This window comes from Rhinatrema bivittatum, chromosome 4, assembly GCF_901001135.1.
Source record: "Rhinatrema bivittatum chromosome 4, aRhiBiv1.1, whole genome shotgun sequence".
NCBI lineage: Eukaryota > Metazoa > Chordata > Amphibia > Gymnophiona > Rhinatrematidae > Rhinatrema > Rhinatrema bivittatum.
Genome location: NC_042618.1, coordinates 58,829,054 through 58,850,373, shown reverse-complemented (window position 1 = coordinate 58,850,373; position 21,320 = coordinate 58,829,054). Strand labels below are relative to the sequence as shown.

General features: G+C 42.2%; 1 protein-coding gene across 2 annotated transcripts in view; it reads right to left on the bottom strand.

Moving 5' to 3' along the window:
• DHRS7 (dehydrogenase/reductase 7) overlaps positions 1-21,320 on the bottom strand; it is a 66,241-nt gene that overhangs the window by 4,605 nt on the left and 40,316 nt on the right. For both annotated transcript variants that reach the window (XR_003856251.1, XM_029598181.1), the window contains exons 5-6: positions 19,361-19,483; positions 17,829-18,041 (exon numbers count right to left, since the gene is read on the bottom strand). Coding sequence is in view for 1 of the 2 variants with exons in the window: in XM_029598181.1 (XP_029454041.1) it covers positions 17,829-18,041; positions 19,361-19,483 (336 nt within the window). In the remaining variant the exon portion in view is untranslated. The remainder of the gene's footprint in view (positions 1-17,828; positions 18,042-19,360; positions 19,484-21,320) is intronic.

Genomic DNA, 21,320 nt, shown 5'->3' with positions numbered 1-21,320 from the left:
TTCTTGGGTTGTAGCACCTAATATGGAACCTAACATTTTGTAACCATAACATGAGTTATTTTTCCCAATATGCATCACCTTGCACTTATCCACATTAAATTTTATCTGCCATTTTGATGCCCAGTCTCACAAGGTCTTCCTGCAATTTATCACAATCTGCTTGTGATTTAACTACTCTGAACAATTTTGTATCATCTGCAAATCTGATTATCTCACTCGTCGTATTCCTTTCCAGATCATTTATAAATATACTGAAAAGTAAGGGTCCCAATACAGATCCCTGCGGCACTCCACTGCCCTCTCCCTTCCATTGAGAAAATTGTCCATTTAATCCTACTCCGTTTCCTGTCTTTTAGCCAGTTTGCAATCCACGAAAGGACATCGCCACCTATCCCATGACTTTTTACTTTTCCTAGAAGTCTCTCATGAGGAACTTTGTCAAACACCTTCTGAAAATCCAAGTACACTACATATACAGGTTCACCTTTATCCACATGTTTATTAACTCCTTCAAAAAAGTGAAGCAGATTTGTGAGGCAAGACTTGCCTTGGGTAAAGCCATGCTGACTTTGTTCCATTAAACCATGTCTTTCTATATGTTCTGTGATTTTGATGTTTAGAACACTTTCCACTATTTTTCCTGGCACTGACGTCATGCTAATCTGTCTGCAGTTTCCCGGATCGCCCCTGGAGCCCTTTTTAAATATTGGGGTTACATTAGCTATCCTCCAGTCTTCAGGTACAATGGATGATTTTAATGATAGGTCTGAAATTTCATTTTTTAGTTCCTTCAGAACTCTGGGGTTTATGCCATCCGGTCCAGGTGATTTAGGATACATCTACGGGTACTAAGGGAACTTAAGATTCCTGGCAGCTACACTAGCTTACATTTTCAATCCTTTACAGTCGGGCGTAGTTCTGGAGTACTGGAGACAAGCTGATGTGGTTCCTATTCATAAAAGTGGAAGTAAAGTAGAGGCTAGGAACTATAGAACAGTTAGTCTGACCTCTGTGGTGAGCAAATTAATGGGATCATGGCTAAGATCTGAAGCAGTAAGGTTTTACCAGAGGTAAATCTTGTCAGATGATTTTGATTGGTACCCAGAGAGTTGGATCAACAAAGAGCACTAGATGTAGTGTACTTGGATTTCAGTAAAGCCTTTGACAGTCCCACACAGAAGACTTATAAATTGTGCATTCTTGCTATGGGACCTAGAATGACAAAAGGTAGTGGTAAACAGAGTTTTCTCTGAGGGGGGGAGGGAAGTGTTATTAGTGGTGTGCCTCAGGGATCAGTCCTTGGACCAGTTATTTAACATTTTCATGAGTAACATAACAGAAAGATTGTCAAGAAAGGATTGTCTTTTTGTCAATGATACCAAAAATTTGTAATAGGATGGACAGCCAGGAAGGTGTGTAAAACATAAGGAGGGATCTAGTGAAACCAGAAGAATGGTCTAGAGTCTGATAGCTAATATTTAATGCTTAAAAATGAAGAGTAAAGCATTTAGCATTCAAAAACCCAAGGGAGAAGTTCAGTATTGGAAGTGAATTTCTTCTAAGCCCAAAGGAAGAGTGGGATCTGGGAGTGATTGTATCTGATGACCTTAAGGTAGCCAAACATGTGGTAAAAGCCAGAAAGATGCTTGGCTGCATAGGGAGAGGAATGATTAGCATAAAAAGGGAAAGGGAGGTGATATTGCCTCTCTATAGGTCCGTAGTGAGATCTCATCTGGAAGGGCAGTAGACGCCTTTTGCCGGCGTCTACTGCCCGCTGCCTTACCTCCCGAGCCGCTCTCTACGTCCTCCGAGTCGGCGCCGCCCCGTGAGGGAACCAAGCCCCGCCGACCCGACCGCGGCCTTATTCTCCGCCTGCAGCGCACCGAACACGTGGGACCTCAGCCGGCACCCGACCCATCGGAAGCCAGAAGTCAGAAGCAGCGCCAAACACCAAATTTAAAAAAAGGAAGTGACGCCACGAATCTGCATCCAGCCTCCAGGTAAGAGCCCTTAAATTCAGGGCTCTCCCGACCGGCGATCCTTTTGCCGGCGTCTACTGCCCGCTGCCTTACCTCCCGAGCCGCTCTCTACGTCCTCCGAGTCGGCGCCGCCCCGTGAGGGAACCAAGCCCCGCCGACCCGACCGCGGCCTTATTCTCCGCCTGCAGCGCACCGAACACGTGGGACCTCAGCCGGCACCCGACCCATCGGAAGCCAGAAGTCAGAAGCAGCGCCAAACACCAAATTTAAAAAAAGGAAGTGACGCCACGAATCTGCATCCAGCCTCCAGGTAAGAGCCCTTAAATTCAGGGCTCTCCCGACCGGCGTCGCACGTCGAAGGAGCGCGACAAAGGGGCCCTCCCCTTTGTGCGCCCCTTCGTGCAGACCCGAAGAGCAGAGCTAACCTGCAAACATACAATACAGGATCCGCAAATATCTGGAAACTGCTCCATCTCCAAACCCTCACGCTCACTCGTACAGATACCAACCAGCATTCTTCAGACGGCAACGACTGCATTCGCCCAGCATTCCTCCGACTGCATTCGCCCAGCATTCCTCCGACTGCATTCGCCCAGCATTCCTCCGACTGCATTCGCCCAGCATTCCTCCGACTGCATTCGCCCAGCATTCCTCCGACTGCATTCGCCCAGCATTCCTCTGACTGCATTCGCCCAGCATTTCTCCGACTACTACGACTGCATTTGCTCAGCAATCCGCGGAACGCAACGACAACTTCAGTCACTCAGACTTCAGCCACCTCCACCTTCTCACATTTAACATGGGAATCTTCACTATTCCCATCATCCACAACTACAACTTGAGAGCACCCAAGCCCCCCACTCCTCCCCATCATAACCGTCAGCAGAGACTTAGACCTATCCTACTGACACCGATCACCCAATTTCTTGGGCTGGCTCTCTTCTCTCTCACGCTTGTCAACGCACAATCCATCTCTAAGAAGAGTCATATACTCAATGACTTACTATCTGACGCAAAACCGGACATCTGTGCCATCACAGAAACTTGGTTAAAACCCACCGACACTGCTCTAATAAATCAGCTTCCCATCCAGGCATATGATCTTCTCTCTATACCCAGGCCCAAAAAAAAGAGGAGGTGGACTCCTCCTAGCAGCTAAAAAAACACTAGGTCTGATATTGCAGACTTCTAATATCATATCAAATATTGAATTTGCGCTCTTCAACTCGAAACACCTGACAATCGGTCTAATTTATGCCCCGCCTGGAGCACTGGAAACAGACCCTTCATCAATAATAGAACTCACAGCAAAACACCTAAACTCCGGAAAACCCGCCATCCTCCTGGGAGATTTTAACTTGCACATAGATGTACAACCTCACTCCACCAACTGTAAAACTCTTCTCGCCTCTCTCAGCAACATGGGCTTCAGACAGATTGTGACAGAACCAACCCATAAAGCAGGTCATACGTTGGACCTCGTCTTCATAAACGAGGGAATTGCAACACACACCATCCCAACTTGCCTTCCGGTACCGTGGACAGACCATTGTATCATATCTTCGGTATTAGAAATAAAAGAGCTCCCTCCGAAATCCACACAATCAATAACTATATCCGTCAGGAAACAGTGTTCTGGCGATCAACTAAGCGAACACCTGGCCAAGGAACTAGTGCACCTGGACCTCTCAGACGCCAACTCTGCAACTTCATCATGGACCAGCATCACCAAAAAGGTTGCAGACCAAATGTGCCCCATGACGACTAAATATATCAACCCTAACAAAGACAACAGGAAACCCTGGTTCACCCAGGAGCTGAAAAAACGTAAACAAGAACTGAGATGCAAGGAACAAAATTGGAGAAAAAACCCATCTTCAACCACCCTCCTCATCTACAAAGCGTGCCTCAACTCATACACAAACGACATCAACAAAGCCAAAAGAGAATTCTACTCCAAAAAAATCCACCACCTCGTCTTTGACTCAAGGGCACTTTTCTCATATGTTTCAACTCTCACAAAACCCCCTGCACCCTCCATTCCAGATGATCAAGCTCTCAACAAAGCAAATGAACTAGCCGACTTCTTCGACAACAAAATAACAGCACTACTAGCCCCCCTCAAGGGAACAGCTACACTTCCAAACCACAAGCAACAATCATCACACTCAACCGTTCAACAATCATTGCACGCAACAAATCAACAAACCTATCACTCTATCGTCCAGCAATCTTCGCCTTCACACACGCAACAACCATCGCACTCAACCACTTTACAACCCAACACAACCCCAACAGTGCTCGACAAGTTCGAGCCCACTTCCACACTAGAAATAGAGAATATCCTCAAGAAGATTAAACCATCCTCTCACCCATCAGACCATATTCCATCAAACACCCTGAGTCTGATCACCAACACCATAGCCAAACCTGTCACAGACATCATCAACTGCTCGCTCTCCCAAGGCCATGTACCTAACCAACTCAAGTTAGCCATGCTCAAACCGCTCCTTAAAAAACCCAACCTTCCCACCTCAGACCCAGCTAACTTCAGACCCATAGCAAACCTCCCTATGATAGCCAAAACGATGGAGAAAGTTGTTAACAAACAACTCACAGAATTTCTTGAAGAAAACAACATCCTCACCCCAAACCAATTTGGTTTTCGTAAGACTAGGAATACCGAATCGTTATTAGCCACCCTATCAGACACTATTATCTTTAATCTAGAAAAAGGCCAACCTAGCCTCCTCGCTCTCCTCGATCTCTCATCAGCGTTTGACACAGTAAACCACCAGTGCCTCCTGCAACGACTTACGGCCATAGGCATTACAGGAACAGCATTCAACTGGTTCAAATCATTTTTGGAAAACAGATCATACAAGGTCAAGATAAATAACAAAGAGTCTCACGCCATCGAATCCAAAAGGGGAGTACCGCAAGGATCATCCCTCTCCCCGACTCTCTTCAATATATATCTTCTCCCGCTCTGTCAATTACTCACCAACCTCAAGCTAACTCACTTTCTATATGCGGATGACATACAAATCCTCATCCCTATAGAAGACTCACTACACAAAGCTATGTCACACTGGAATAATTGTCTGTCAACTATCAACAATCTTCTCTCCAGCCTCAACCTAGTTCTAAACACAAACAAAACTGAAATTCTCATTATAGCACCGGAAAACTATGTCCCACCCACACCTCTTAATGCTAGCCAAAGCCAAGATACCTTTTCGCAACAAATAAAAGACCTGGGAGTCATCCTAGACAGTGGATTCAGCCTCAACAAATTCGTTAATAACACTACAAAAGAATGTTTCTTTAAACTACAAACCTTAAAGAAACTAAAACCACTCCTCTTATACAGAGACTTCCGCATGGTACTACAGGCCATCATACTCCCAAAACTGGACTACTGCAACTCCCTCCTTCTAGGCCTACCAGCATGCACCACAAAACCACTTTAGATGGTCCTTAATGCCTCAGCAAGAATCCTCTCAAATGCCAAAAAAAGAGATCATATTACCCCAATCCTTCTTCATCTCCACTGGCTCCCGATTAAATTCAGAATCCAATTCAAATCCTTAATGATGATACATAAAGCTTTGCACAACATCGCACCGCTCAAGTTAACATTCCAAATTCAACTACACACATCTACAAAACCCACCAGAAGCGCTTATCAAAACAGACTAACCACCCAACCGGCTAAATCCTCGCTGAGGAAACGCGCTCTATCCACAGCGGGCCCTTCACTCTGGAACTCGCTTCCTCCTGACCTTCGCCTTGAACCATGCCACGCTACATTCAAAAAGAAACTTAAGACTTGGTTATTCAAACAAGCATTCCCATAGAACCAAGAGCAGGAAGAAAATCAGTCACATATTTTCCGATCACCCCAGCATATTTCACATAACCTTGTTATTTAACCATGTTATTTTCTCATTAACCCTCATGTTATTTTACCAACCGCTATTGTATTTTATTTATTGTCATTTTTCATTGATATTTATTGTTGTTTATTTATTAATTATTTATTAATTGTTATTGCATTTATTTTCATTTATTAATTGTTATTTATTAACTGTTAGCATTGTTATATATATATATTTTATTCTGTTTCTTGGATTAACTATGTTCATTGTAAACCGCTAACTTGAAGCGATAGTTACTGTTCATTGTAAACCGGGGTGATATGTATATTATACAGGAACCTCCGGTATATAAATCCTTAAATAAATAAAAAATAAATAAATACTATGCATATTTCTGGAGATTACACTTTCAAAAGGATATAAACAGGATAGAGTCCAGAGGGTGGCAACTAAAATGGTCAGTAATCTTCATTCTTAGGCATATGGGGATAGATTTAAAGATCTAAACATGAACACCCTTGAGGAAAGGTGAGATATGATAGCGACATTTAAATATCTCAAAGGCTTCCATGCACAGGAGGTGAGCCTCTTTCAATGGAAAGGAGGCTCTAAAAAAAGGGACCATGGGATTATGGGTGAAAAGGAATAAACTCAGAAGTAATCTTAGGAAATATTTCTTTAGAGGATAGTGAATGCACGAAACAGTCTCCCACTGGAGGTGGAAGATACAAAAACAATATTTGAATTAAAAAATGCATAGGATAAATACAGGGGACCTCTAAGGCAGTGTTTCCCTGCACTCTCCTGGAGGCATACCTAGCCAGTTGGGTTTTCAAGATTGTCACAATGAATATGCATGAGAGATTTGTTTACATTGGAGACCCAAGGTATGCAAATCTAAATCAGGCTTCCAAGAGAGGGCTGGGAAACACTGCTCTAAGAAGTGATGGGAATGATAAAGCAAAATTAATTGGGCAGATGGGCCATACAATCTTTTTCTGCCATTTATGTTTCTTTGTTTCTAACCTGAGGAAGGAGAAAGGACTCCAGAATGTATGTTTGTTTATGGCAATTTCAACAACCTATTGTGGAATATGAGTCCATCTCTGTTCATGGCCTCCTGAAGGAGCTCCAAATGAAGAGATGGCATTCTTTCTGGTAGTCAAACTCCACGATCAACCAAAACTCCTTGTGGGATAAGTGGAAAAAAGAACAATATAGAAATAATAATCCTCCTCACCTCTATTTACCAAAAATACATAAAGGATGCACTAAAGTTATAAATGACCATCATAATAGACATCATCGATAGAGTGTAGCCACTTTATTACTTTGCCTTATGCTTAATTATAGGTCATTATGGTAACATGAAATGTCCAAAATGAAACTGGTGGAACTAATTCTTTCTGGTAGCACTGTATATATCTAGTAGAATATTCCAGATACATCTGGAGAGCTTGAACCTTGGAACAGTTTTACCCTTGCCCCTGTTCTCACAGTGGTGCCTGCTTTTGCAGACACTATTTTGAGATATGGGTAGCAAAGGAAACTTGTGGGTAGCAAGAAAAACAGAAGTGATAAGCAATACTCATTGTATCCTTCAAGTGGCATTGCAAAAGCAGGAACCTTTGCCAATGAGGAGGATCGGTACAGACCCAGACGGATGATTTATTTTTGACAGAACAGAAGTGAGAACTCCAAAGGGGGAAGCAGATGCTGGGGGTGGTTGATGCAAGAGAATGGGGTAATAAGATATATGCATGCAAACACATGATGGCATTTATAGTTCACTGTGAACTTTTGTATCATTGCACAACGGAACAGAGGAAATTATGCATACATTGGCAATATTTGATAAGATGACCAAGAGGGATGCAAAGGGTGGGAGTTATGTGTAAGACAAAGGAAAAATATGTATCCTGGCATCATGAGGCAGGAATTTATTACACATCATATATTGTAAAAATCAGGTATATAAGGAGGTGTAAAAAGTCAGAATTTTGGAGAAGGCTAACATTTACTGAGGTGTGTGACTATGTTATGTGGCAATCCTTTTCTCTCTGTGCTAAACGAATAAGAGAACTGATTTTGGGATATTGCTTTTGTGCTTTTTCAACAATACTTATAGCTGAGCACAAGATTATGATTATTATACAAGTTATGTTTATGTAAGAAATGATTATAACTAACTTGTAATACTTTATTTTATTTTTACTAATAAAAGAATTATAATAAATATTTCTGAATTTAAGTCTCTCTCTATCTCTCTCTATATATATATAAATAAATAAAAGGTAAGAGAAAAAAGGAGACATTTGGGGGGAGGAAGGTTTAGCCTGACTAAAATTGGCTTTTCCTCTACTAAAGGGAGAACTGAAACATTATAACTTTTATAAAAAAAATAGACATTAGTAAATACAGCGTAAAGTTCAGTGATTAGTAAATGCGGGGTAAAGTTTAGTCGGACTAAACAAAATCAGCTTGGAAATAGTTCAGGCCACTCCAGCTGCCACTCCTGATGGCAGTGGTGAAAACTGGCACTGATGTGAGTGAAATGCTCATAAAAGCACTCCAGTGTGCCCCATGGGAAGAATACAAAGGCTTTGGATACCTTTGGGAAGAAGCATTTCCATAGATCTATGCTTAGTGCTAGCATTGCAGTTCACCAACTATTTATGGCACAGTATTTGCACAAGTGCATCCTGAAGCTGGAACCTCTAGCAGATGGGAAAATCCTTAGGCAGGCAGAGTCCCAGCATGCTTTAGAGCAGTGGTTCTCAACCCTGTCCTGGGGACCCCACAGCCAGTCGGGTTTTCAGGATATCCACAATGAATATGCATGAGAGAAAATTTGCATGCTATGGAGGCAGTGCATGCAAATGTTCTCTCATGCATATTCATTGTGGATATCTTGAAAACCCGACTGGCTGTGGGGTCCCCAGGACAGGGTTGAGAACCACCGCTTTAGAGGATGCAGAGGAGTGTGAAACAGCTCATTCAATCTGCATATGACACCTTCTACATTGCAGTAAGAACCTTGTAAGTGGTCACAGGGCCAGGTGGCTTCTGTGGCAATGAGTAAGTGGGCTCAGAGAGGTTGCTCACGATATTCTAGCAGATATATGCCATGTACAGCGGAAACAAGGTACAAGAGATGGTGGCCCTGATCAAGGAGCATTAGTCCACTCTGCAGTCGCTGTCTATTGCAGTGGAAGACCAGCGTGATCCAGCTAAACATCAGTACCTTCAATAACCCTTCAGAGGTGGCCTGAGCACCAGCTACCTGCTAGAAGCAGAGAGGCAGCAAACTAAAACCAGCAACCACCACAGACAAAACCTGGGCTGAATTTTGATGTGCTCAAAACCTGCTTCCCACCTCCTTTCAGCAGGGAAGGGACCATTTTTTTTTCCTGTCGAAATGGATCCGCACTACTAAGGACGAAATTGTGAAATATGGCTACAGCTTGCATTTCTCACACCCTCCTTTGGTCAAACAGAGATCAGTCTTCAGTTCCCACCCCAACCAATCTGGTCAGCTGCAGCTGAAAATAACCTCCCTGTGACAACAAAAGGCCATAGAACCTGTCCCTCCTGAGAAGCATAGCATGGGATTCTATTCCCATTACTAATGAATCCCCAAGAAGTCGGGATGGGGAACTATGGCCCATCCTAAATCTATGGAACCTGACAAGACTAATGGTCCAGGAGAAGTTAAAGATGAATTCACTCCAAATTCTTCCTGTCATGCCAGCAAAGACCGTGCTGTTGATCTGAAAGATGCACATGCACAAGTTCCCATTCAACCTGCACATCAAAGATTCCTCAGGTTTGAATATAAAAAAATTCCATGCTGGGTCAGATTAAAAAGTCCATAAAATCCTGCATTCTGTCTCTGACAGTTGCCAGTCCAGGTTGCAAGTGTCCACAGCAGATTCCAAACAGTAGATCTATTTCCTGTTACCCGCTCCCAGGGATAGCAATAGCATTCTTTATGGCTAATGTTTTATGGACTTTTCCTCCAGGAATTTGTCCAGACCTCTTAACACTCTGCTTATTATCTTAGCATTATACAATCATAAGAAAATGAGAGGTTTTGGAGGATGAAACAGGTAAAGAAGCAGACTACAACATTGTAAATTTCCAAATACTATTGTGTCTTTCACCCACCTTTAAATACTACTCTACCAGCACAATGAAGTTTCTAGGAGTGGGTATCAAGATATGATTCTTAACTGCTCTGGTTGGTTAAAAACCATACTTCACTTCGATGAACAATAATGCAACGGCATGGAAATTTCAGTATAAATTTAGCCCCTCTCTGTAGAACTTCTTCTTTCATCAAAATACATTTCTCTCTCCTACTTTGTGTTTCCTGGGCAATGTCCAGGAATATCTTAACATTCTGGCCATAGAATTTCATATTCTGATGTCTAAAATATAATCTTAGGACAGAATCCCTTTGCCTTTTTGACCACCACTGCATACTGAGCTGAGCATTTCAATGCATCATCCACAAGGACTCCTAATACAGAACCCAGTATTGTGTACCATTAGTTGGGATTACTTTTCACCATATGCATCACTCTGCTCTTTTTCACATAAAATTTTATCTGCCATTCAGATGCCCAATCTCAGTCTCACAAGATTCTTCTGCAATTCCTTGTGATCCACTACTGTCTTAACAACTTTGAATAATGGTTGTCATCTGAAAATTTGATTGCCTCACTCGTCACCTTTTCCAGATCATTTGTGTGTATGTTAAACAGCAAATGTCCTAGTTCTGATCCCTGTGGTATTCATTTAATGACTTTTCTCCATTTGAAAAACTGACCATTCCTGTTTTTTAACCAATTAACAATCCACAACCGGAGGAATCTCTCATGAGGGCCTTTATCACATGCCTTTTGAAAATCCAAACAAACATAAGCTGATTGATTATAGTGTATCTTCATGTTTGTTTACACCTTCAAAAAAAAACAAAAAACAAACCTCTGCCTCAGCTCCTCTAGATTTGCTATTCTGGCCTCTAGAGATCCGACTCATTCTCTGAGAGCCAGGACCCATTTGCATCATGTGCACACATACAACCTCTCACTAACAGGTAGATAACCTTATATGTGACACTCTGTGCAAAAGACTAGATAGCCCCCATCTCACTGCTGGACTTCTACCTGCATGTTAATTAATGTTGAGTTGTTAAGTTTTTAAAGCTGTTTAAGGAGTAGGCATGGTTAAATCTAAGGCTTTTAAAATGATATTTAAGCGTCTTAAATTTAACATTTTTAAATTTCACTAGATGTCTACTGTTAGTTTGTGAATAACCAGCAATAGATCTAAAAATAAATCACTAAAATCAGGGTTAACTATCTTATTTTAAATCCCCAATTGACTTATTTTGAAGATGTTCCTTCTAATAGGGGTGATCTATGTATCAAACAATATATGACTACAGTGGGTGTAAGATGGGGAGGTAGGGAAGATAAAAATCAAACTAGTGATTATACGTCCAGAAACCAGTTCTTTCGCTTTCTCAAATCAACTGTGCGACCTTTGCAAACTCACAAATATAAAGTGTAATCAAATGCTATCCTTAAACTAGCTCACATAAATAACTGAAGGTATATATTCCCAGAAAAAAAATACAATTATAATTTGGGTGGAGGAAGTACATTATCCAGTACAAAGTGTTTCCATTTGGCCTCTTGGTGGCTCCAAGGGTGTTCACAAAATGTTAAGCGCTCGTGGCTGCACAGTTCCAGAGGCAGGGAGCCTGTTCCCATATCTTGATTAGTTGGTGACTAGCTTGTCTCCATCAGGCATTCGAGTCTTTCTGCACCACAATCTAACTTCTCCAGTCCCTAGGCTTGCTGGTCACCTCTCCAACTTGATCCCATCCCAGAGGATCCAGTTCATAGGATCCTGGATAGTTGTTTGAGAAGACATTTCTACCTGCCACAAAAAGCTGAAGTTTTGGTAGGCCTCGAAATATCCCTTCTGCACCAGAAACAGATGTCAGCAAGGTCAATCCTTGCCCTCCTAGGTCACGTGGCCATGTCTGTGCATGTGGTTTCTCTGGCTCACCTGCACATGCATGGTCTGTAGTCTGTTCTCCAAGGCTAGCGGGATCAACTGCTCCAGAAGTCAGTAACTTCTGAACTATGACCATCTCTGCAGTGGCGGATAAACCCAGATGTTCTAGCACTAGGTCACCTGCTGCACATCTATAGATGCCTCCACCAAAGACTGGGGAGGAGGGGTGCCCACCAGTGCCACATGGACCAGAGGAACATGGTCTCCAGTGAAAAGTTGCATACAAATCAATCTTTTGGAGCTGCAAGCCATCTGGCATGTGTTAAGGCCTTTCTTCTATCTACTTTCTAGTAATAAAAAAATGTTCATTCAGATAGACAATCAGGTGGCCATGTTCTATATAAACAAGCATGGGGGAGTGACCTAATATGCTTCTCCAAGGAGGCTGTCTGGATCTGATCGTGGGCCAATCATCATAGTGCATATTTTCAGGTGATCTACCTGCCAGGTGTTTGGATTATGCTGGCAGACAGTCTCAGCAGAGTTCTATTACCTCATAAGTGGTCCTTTAGATCAGGTCATGAATGATTTGTTCCATCATTAGGAAACACTGGAAACTTGACCTATTTGCCTCAGAAGTCAATTGAAGGTCAAGAACTTTTGCTCTGTGCATCTGAGCAGTTACAATTCAGCTCACAATGCTTCAGGGGAATTGAGTTGTAACTGCAAAACTGATCCACAGATTTACTCTGTATCTTCCATAGAAATGATGGCAGAAAAGGACTAACTGATCCACCCAGTCTGCCCAGCAAGCTTATGCCAGTATCTGATGCACTGTGCAGGTTACCCTCATGCTTTTCAGTTTCCCAAACCATAAAAGTCAGGGCCCTCAGATGCTGTTTGAATCCAATTTCCCTTAGCCATTGCCATGGAAGCAGAGAGCAATGATGGAGCCGCATCAAAAAAGTATCAGGCTTAGTGATTAAAAGTAGTAAAAGCCACATCAGCAAGTTACCCCATGTTAATTTGTTCCCCAAGCCCTTGGTTGCTATCTGAATCCAAATCCCTTTTCCCACTGCAGTTGAAGCAGAGAGTAATGTTGGAGCTGCATTAAGCTTGGATACTGTTATTTGTTAAAGGTAGCAACAGCCACACCAGCAAGTTACCTCCAGTTACCCCCATGCACTCTTTTCTTTAATTTCCATCCTCCAGCCTTTAGGGATCCACAGTGTTTATCCCATGGCCCTTTGAATTCCTTCACTGTTTTAGTCTTTACCACCTCCTCCAGAAGGGCATTCACCACCCTCTTCGTGAAGAAATATTTCCTGACATTAGTTCTGAGTTGTCCTCCCTGGAGTTTCATTTCATGACCTCTAGTTCTATTGATTTCTTTCCAATGGAAAAGGTTTGACGATTGTGCATCATTATCATTATATTTTAGGTATCTGAAAGTCTGTATTATATCTCTCCCTGCACCTCCTCTCTTCTAGGGTATAAATATTCAGATCCTTCAGCCTCTCCTCATAAGTCTTCCAGTGTTGACCCCTCACACCATTTTGGTCACTCTTCTTTGGACCACCTCTATCCTGTCTTTATCCTTTTTGAGATACCGGCACCAGTACTGATCGCAGTACTCCAAGTGAGGTCTCACCAAAGGTCCTGTACAAGGGCATTATCACCTCTTTTTTCTTGCTGGTTATTCCTCTCTCCATGCAGCCCAGCATTCTTCTGGCTTTAGCTATTGCCTTGTCACATTGCTTCGTCATCTTCAGATCATCAAACACTATCACTCTAAGGTCCATTCTCCAGTTCGTGTGCATTCTTTGATTAAGAAATTAATAACTAACATGAAACTATTGGTTTATATAGTCATTCAGTATTCTATCACAATGGTTTACATAATCATAAAATAAAACAAATAATTACATAAATAGTAGCTAAAATAATAAAAGTGATAAAAGAAAATAAAAGATAATACAAATTGAGCAAATGCCATAAAAACTTTGCTTAAATCTTAGAGAATGTAGTTATGCCTCCTGAGATGCTTACTTAAAATAGCCAAAAAAAAAAAAAAAAGAGGGGGAGGACTGATATTAGCAGCAAAAAAAGAAAAAAAAAGCAAAAAAAAAAAAAGAGGGGGAGGACTGATATTAGCAGCAAAAAAAGAAAAAAAAAGCAAAAAAAAAAAAAGAGGGGGAGGACTGATATTAGCAGCAAAAAAAGAACTAAGATTAATCTTACAGAACTCCTATTACACCTCCAATCTCGAATGTGCTGTATTCAAATCAAAACAGCTCCAGATCTGCCTAGTTTACGCCCCACCTGGGCTCCTGGAATCAGACCCTTCCCCCTTAATAGAAATCATTGCCAAAGATATCAAATCAGAAACTCCAGCCATCATCTTGGGAGATTTTAACCACATTGATGTGACACCCCACTCCGCCAATTGCGAAGCATTCCTGTCAGCACTCAAGGCCCTGGGTTTCACACAAATTGTTAAAAATCCCACCCACAGAGCTGGCCATACATTGGACTTAATCTTCATCAATTCAGACCTCACTCAAACCTCCCTGCCTCTTTGCTCCCCTATCCCATGGTCAGACCACCAGATGATCACTACGGAACTACTCATTAAAGAAAATCCAGCGGCCGCATCTAAAACTACAATCAATTACAGAAAACCTTGCACCCTGGATGACCTCAGGTCTCATTTATCAACAGAACTGGTGAATCTTGATCTCTCCAATGTAGATGCCGCTCTCACCTCCTGGCACAACAGCACAAACAAGGTAGCAGATATATTATGCCCTTTAAAAACAAAAAACTTAGACCCCCTCCAACAAAAACAAAAAACCTTGGTTCACACAGGAACTGAAAAACATCAAACAAGAACTAAGACGTAAGGAACACTTGTGGCGCAAGAGACCCTCCCACTCAACCCTAACGGACTACAAAAAATACATGCACAACTACAGAAACTCCATCCTCCGTACAAAAAAAGACTACTATGCTAGTAAAATTCATAATTTTATGTTTGATGCCAAAGCCTTGTTCTCCTATGTCACAGAGCTCACGAAACCCAACTCTCCAGCAATCCCAGATTGCCAAGCGCAATCTAGATGCTCTGAACTGGCACAATTTTTTGAAAATAAAATCCTCAAGCTAATAGCCCCTCTGAATTCCCCAAACACAAGACCACCGTCACCCTTCTACTTCGACTCAAACCAGGAAGCAAACTTAAAAGCCTTCGAACCTACCACTTCACTTGAAATTGAATCCATTCTCAAAAAGATGAAGCCATCTTCACACCCAGCTGACTCTATTCCCTCAAAATTACTGCTCACCGTACCAGAAACCATCTCCAAGCCTCTAGCAAAGATTATCAATTGCTCTCTAACACAAGGATCAGTACCTGATATCTTGAAACTCGCAACCCTTAAACCTTTACTCAAGAAACCTAACTTGAACCCCACGGACCCAGCTAACTATCGCCCCATTGCTAACCTTCCTTTTGTCGCCAGACTTATGGAAAGAATTGTGAACAAACAACTGTTGGATTACCTAGAGGAACATAAGATTCTAGCTCCCGCCCAATTCGGTTTCCGCAAAGCTCTCAACACGGAATCTCTTCTCATCTCTCTAACGGACAAAATCCTCACAGGCCTCGATAAAAAGACCCCATACCTGCTAGCACTACTCGATATATCTGCAGCTTTCGACACGGTGAAGCACTCCATCCTCATCAACCGCCTCGCAGACATTGGAATATCAGGTACAGCCCTGGAGTGGTTCAAGTCCTTCCTCAATAACAGGAAATTCAAGGTCAGAATCAGCAACAAGGACTCGCACCCTGTAAATGCCACTTTCGGAGTTCCCCAAGGATCTTCTCTATCCCCCACTTTATTCAACGTTTACCTCCTTCCGCTCTGTCAGCTTCTCACAAAACTACATTTCCATCATAGCTCTGAAGTTATTTTTTCTTTTCTGTCTCCATGTTGCCACTTAATCGGATATCTTCAAACGATATCCGATTAATTAGCAAGTTATCCAGCCACATGCAGCGGGCTATCTTTAGAATTGCTCCTATGCAGTACTAAAAGGTTATCCAGCTAACTTAGCTGGAAATAGTTGCATATTGCTTAAGCTACCCTGCCCCAGAATGCCTCTTTATCTGGCTAAATTTTAGAACGATAATGACTTATCTGGCTAAAATCTAGCCGGATAAGAGGCTTAATATTCAAATAGTTGCCTTTTAGACAGATAATTTGTGACTTTTCCAGTTAAATGGCTTTGAACATTGACCCCCATAGATCTTAGGAAATTAAAAAGAAAATAGGTCTTTGTTTCAGTGTCATGCTATTTGTTTTCAACATTCCTTGATTGCTAACTGGATTTATTTAAAAATGGTACCTGATTGTCAATCATGATGAAAACATTGGGAAGAGAGAATCAGCAGTGTAGCGAGATATCCCATGTTTTACCCACTGAAAGCACCAAATATGAATCATAATAGCCAAAGAAGTATACAAATACTGACAGGCCAAGACACTGTCTCAGTGAAAGAAGAAGAGACCATGCCCAGATAAGAACTTTACACTGAAAGATACAAACAAGCAGATCTTAAAGTATGTATGTAAATAAAAACCAAGGCAGAACGACTGCAGCAGCTAAGCTCATAAGCAGGAGTCATGCACAGGCCAAGGGAGTCCAGAGCTCAGAAGGATCCCCCACCCTTGGAAGAAGGGGGGGGGGGGAGGGGATAGTCTGAGACGGAGAAAAACACTGACTCTGGCATACAACTTGGCAGTACTCCCCTTGAAGAAATGGGGAGAGGGAAAAGACCTGCAATGCAGCAAAGACCCTCCACCACCACATGATTATGCATGAGCTTATGCATATTTATCAACTGGAAAGTATAAGACGGGGACAAATAAGGAGAAAAGAGTGAAACCAGAAGACTGACTCTGAAAGACAATCTCCTGAAAGAAAAAGGAACCAGAAGAGCAAAAGGGAAGTCTGAAGCAGACCAGCACCCCCGCTATCGAGGAGGGAGAAGTCTATGTGTGGCGAGGAGACCAGAGAGGGGAGACACCCTGCTCAGGTTCGGTGAGTGACATGGAGTCTGAGACGGTGAGGGGTGAGAGCAAGCCCCAGAGCCAGAAGCAAGTCTCTTTCCCGGACCACCACAGCTCTGCCAGTTCCAAACCCAGGAAGCAAGTCTCCTTCCCTGCCATATTCTCCAGTCCTCCAGCCAGCGGGGGTGCTGGTCTGCTTTGGACTTCAGAAGTGAATTGAGGGATATCGTCTGAAGTTGGGACCAGGGGTAAGTAAGTTAGCCATAAATATTAAATATATTAAGCAGGCTAAGGTTTATGGCATGTTTGAAACCACCCATGGTACAGAACTTTCTTTAGGGTAAACTGCTGCTTAGTGGCCAGGATGTTAGAGACAGAAATTGTTGTTCTCTCCTAAATGTTAAGTCCTGCCAAATCTGATAAATAAAAGTCTATTTCTGAGGAGAACACGTTGTCTTTTTTTCTGAGCTTATGATCATGAGGTAACGTGAGAGGGCAACTGGAAGTGTCCTGTAGCAGACAGGTCCCTGCACCCCTAAACTTGTTTACAGCAGGCCCATTAGCTATGTTCTGGATTCTCAAGTAGCTCCTCATATCTGCATTTTAGAAAATATGAATTCTTGATGCTTCTTTAACCTGCTCCCTCTTATTCACAATTCTGAATTTTACATTGGAGTTGGAAGCATTGCTGTTTTATGTTCCACTAACTCATCTCACTTTGTACCATTTCTGTGTATTGCTCATTGTTTCCTAATAATAGGTAGGAAGAAATTAAAAGAAAACAATAACCCTCTAAAAACAGGAGGTATCTGGTAGGAAAACTAAAAAACCTCTATACAGTGCATTCCCTATCACATACATACCATTCCACTTTTAAAATTCTGGATTCTTCTTTTAGCAACTTTGTTTGTCAGCCAGATTGCCCATGTAGGAGTATACTGCCACACGTAGAACACTATTAGAGCTGGTTGCTCGGCGATCCAGGTTTCATAAAGATCATTTGCTATGCTGACTAACATCAGCTGAACACAGCGAGCAGTGGTCATTTTGTGGGACTGATCTGTATGTGCAGGTGTCTAGAGCATTTAAAAATAATTAAAAAAAAGCAGATATAGCAATCTTTAGATCATATAACTATAATTATATAAAACATCAACTGCGACCATGTGTGTAATAACATACCATTGTTACATGTGTGCCAAAGGTTAGGGCTTAAAACAGGCCAATACTGTAAAGTGCGCTCAGCTGAGTGCATTTTTTAACCCAGTTTGGACACCCAGCGTGTCCACAACCCCTTATACAATAAGGGGTTTAGCACATCCACAATACATGTCCAAACCACCCCCCCTCCCGAAAATAATAGTGCTCATCACATGCAAATTCATATTGATGAGGCTATTAAGTTATTCGGCCGAGATACAGGAAAAAAAAGTGTGGCCAATCTGCACATTTTACGCTCAGAAATTAGCGTCTGCCCAAGGGCAGGTGTTCATTTCTAAGCAGCCCGAAAAAGCATAGAGAAAAGCAGAAAATATTGCTTTTCTGTACATCCTCTGACTTAATATCATAGCGATATTAAGTCGAAGGAACCAAAAGGTAAATAAATAAAGTTAAAAAAGTGCTGGCAAGTCAGGTTAGGAAAACGGACACTCAATTTTACGAACATCCAATTTCCTAAACCTTGGGCTGTGCACTGGTTAGGAAAACGGATGATCGTAAAATTGAGCGTCCATTTTCCAAACCCGTTGATAGCCGCCTCTCCTGGACCAAGGAGGCGCTAGGGATGCGCAATTGTCCCTAGCGCCTCCTTTTAGCACAACCCCTCATTTACATTCTGCATCACGCGCCCAGGAGAGGGGGGCTGAGCGTGCGCTCAAAGAGAGGGCGCCGAAAACGGACACGCTTTTTCGGTGCGTCCGTACTGTATGAGCCTGAAAGTTAGTATCATGTAATTTGTAGTGAGAGGGGAAGCTTGGGGAATGGCAATACCCCAGGGTGACCAAGAAATTATCATGGGAGAGAAAAAAAAAAAAAAAAAAAAAAAAAAAGAGGAGAAAAAGGTTGCCCTAGAAGGTACTACAGGAGCCAACACACAAAAAGCAAATATAGCTGCACACAAGGAGCAGGCAAATTTGCAATTCAGTTAACTGGCAAAAAATATTCTATATGACAGATGTATGCAAGTTTAAAAATCAAAGTCATATGCAACTGAAATCACACCAAATATCAACTTTGTATTAGAATTTATTTGCTTGAAAAGCCTGAATTGGGTAATCGTATTGGCCAATTTGAGCTTTCCCAGCCATTAGAGTTTCAGTGTACTAACATGTAAATAATGTGAGAGTCACAGCCACTGTCACAAAGATCAGGATGTAGAACGTTTTAATATCTTTACCTTGTCTACTTGCTCAGTGAATGCATTGTCCACAATCTGTGACTGGACAGGTCCAGGACAAATGTTGGTAATAGTTATTCCTGGATAGTCAGTCAGTTCAGACCTGACAGTGTTAAAAAATCCCTTAAAAAGAAGAAAAAAAATGTTTCCTTACAATAAAATTCATCTTTCATAGACAATGTTTACAAGCTGGCCCCAAATTTCAGGACATGGCGTTGCAGCACAGGGGACAAAGGTTTGGATCCCACATCCATTGGGGTCGGTTGAGCCTGGGTGCACCATGGATATTGTAAGCTTAGGGCCAGAGACAGAAGGAAGATGGATGCCCCTCTAACTGGCGAGGATTCCTCGAGCCACCTGAACATGACTTGAGAGAAGGTGCAGAGACTACTAAAGTTGACAAAATGAAAAAAAAAAAGAGACAAAAAAAAAAAAGTTAAACCCCCCCCCCCCTCTCTCTCACATTCTTTGAAACACACAAGATGAACTCGCTTACAATAGTGTGTAAGTAGAATATCTGATAGGAAAAAGCCTCGTATTAAATTTCAAGTCACTGGCAAGTTGCTATACAACTCCTAGGTACACCATAGCCATGATCCATTTTGTACAGCAGCTCAGGGGTAAATTCTGCGGCAAGGGTTAGAGAATTTTGTAGCACAGTTTCTAGGATTCTGCAGTACATATGCACGAATTTATAGAGAATTGCATGTGCAACAAAATATTTAAGATGCTCCTGTACAATAAAATTCTCCAACCTACAGTGTGCGTGAATAATTTTTAGTTTCTTTTCGAAGTGTTTTTTTTTTTTAATTTATTCTCTTTGAATCCCACACTCACCTCATTCCAGCCAGCTTCTCCCTTCAAGGCTCATCTTTTAGAACTTGCTCCTCTCACCCTTCCATTTCTTATCTCATCTCATCCACTCCTGCCTTTCCAGTCTTCCACCCTCACTCCTCTCTCAATATTCATTTTCCCATCCCCTCTTCCTTACTCTCACCCCTCCATCGCGCCCTCCCATTCCTCACATGCTCTAAAACGTAAAATTCCTTAAACACTCATCCAATGTTGCTTCCTGCATTACCCTGCCCCACCTCCACCCAAACAACTTAACTCAAGCCACCTCGTTCCCTGCCTTCCAAACCACCTCACTCCTAGCTCCGCCATCTCTGAGGATTTTCAATTCAGAACATCAGGAGAGTGTTATACCTGGTCACTATTTTGATCTATTCTAGTGGTGCCTGAAAGTGATCTAATTCAGGCACTTGATATGAAACTTGAATTTGTTGTGCAACAGTTAGTGAAAACTTAAAATTTTAGTTTCCTATTGTAGAATTACTTTACAGTATCCCCAAATTATTTGCAATTAACTTTGGAGAATATGTTGCAACAATAAATAAGTATCGTATGTTTCGTTCCATAAGACCTGCCAAAGGTCCCTGGTAGTCCAGCGGAGGTCCGGGAGCGATCTCCTGCACTTGGGCCGTCGGCTGCCAGTAATCAAAATGGCACCGCTGTTGCAGGGCAAAGGGCCGTCGGTGCCATTTTGATTACTGGCAGCCGACGGGCCAAGTGCAGGAGATCGCTCCCGGACTCCCGCTGGACCACCAGGGACTTTTGGCAGGTCTTGGAGGGGGTCAGGAGTGTGGGGGGTTGTAGTTAATTAAATTTAAAGGGTTGGGATGGGGGGTTTCCCACAGAAAGAGAAAGATAAAAGTTTTCTGATCTGGGGAGTGGACCGAAATGGCCCTCCCCAGACCCAAAAACAAAATGGGGACAAAAAAAATACAATTTTATGCCCTCCCCTAATTTGCTCCATAAGACGCACACCCGCCCAGGAACAGAGCCGGTTTAGCACACCAATTTTTTTTTTATTTTTTTTTTTAATTTTCCCCCTCTGAATCCTAGGTGCGTCTTATGGAGCGAAAAATATGGTAAATCAGTTTCAGCTTCCCCTATTTTA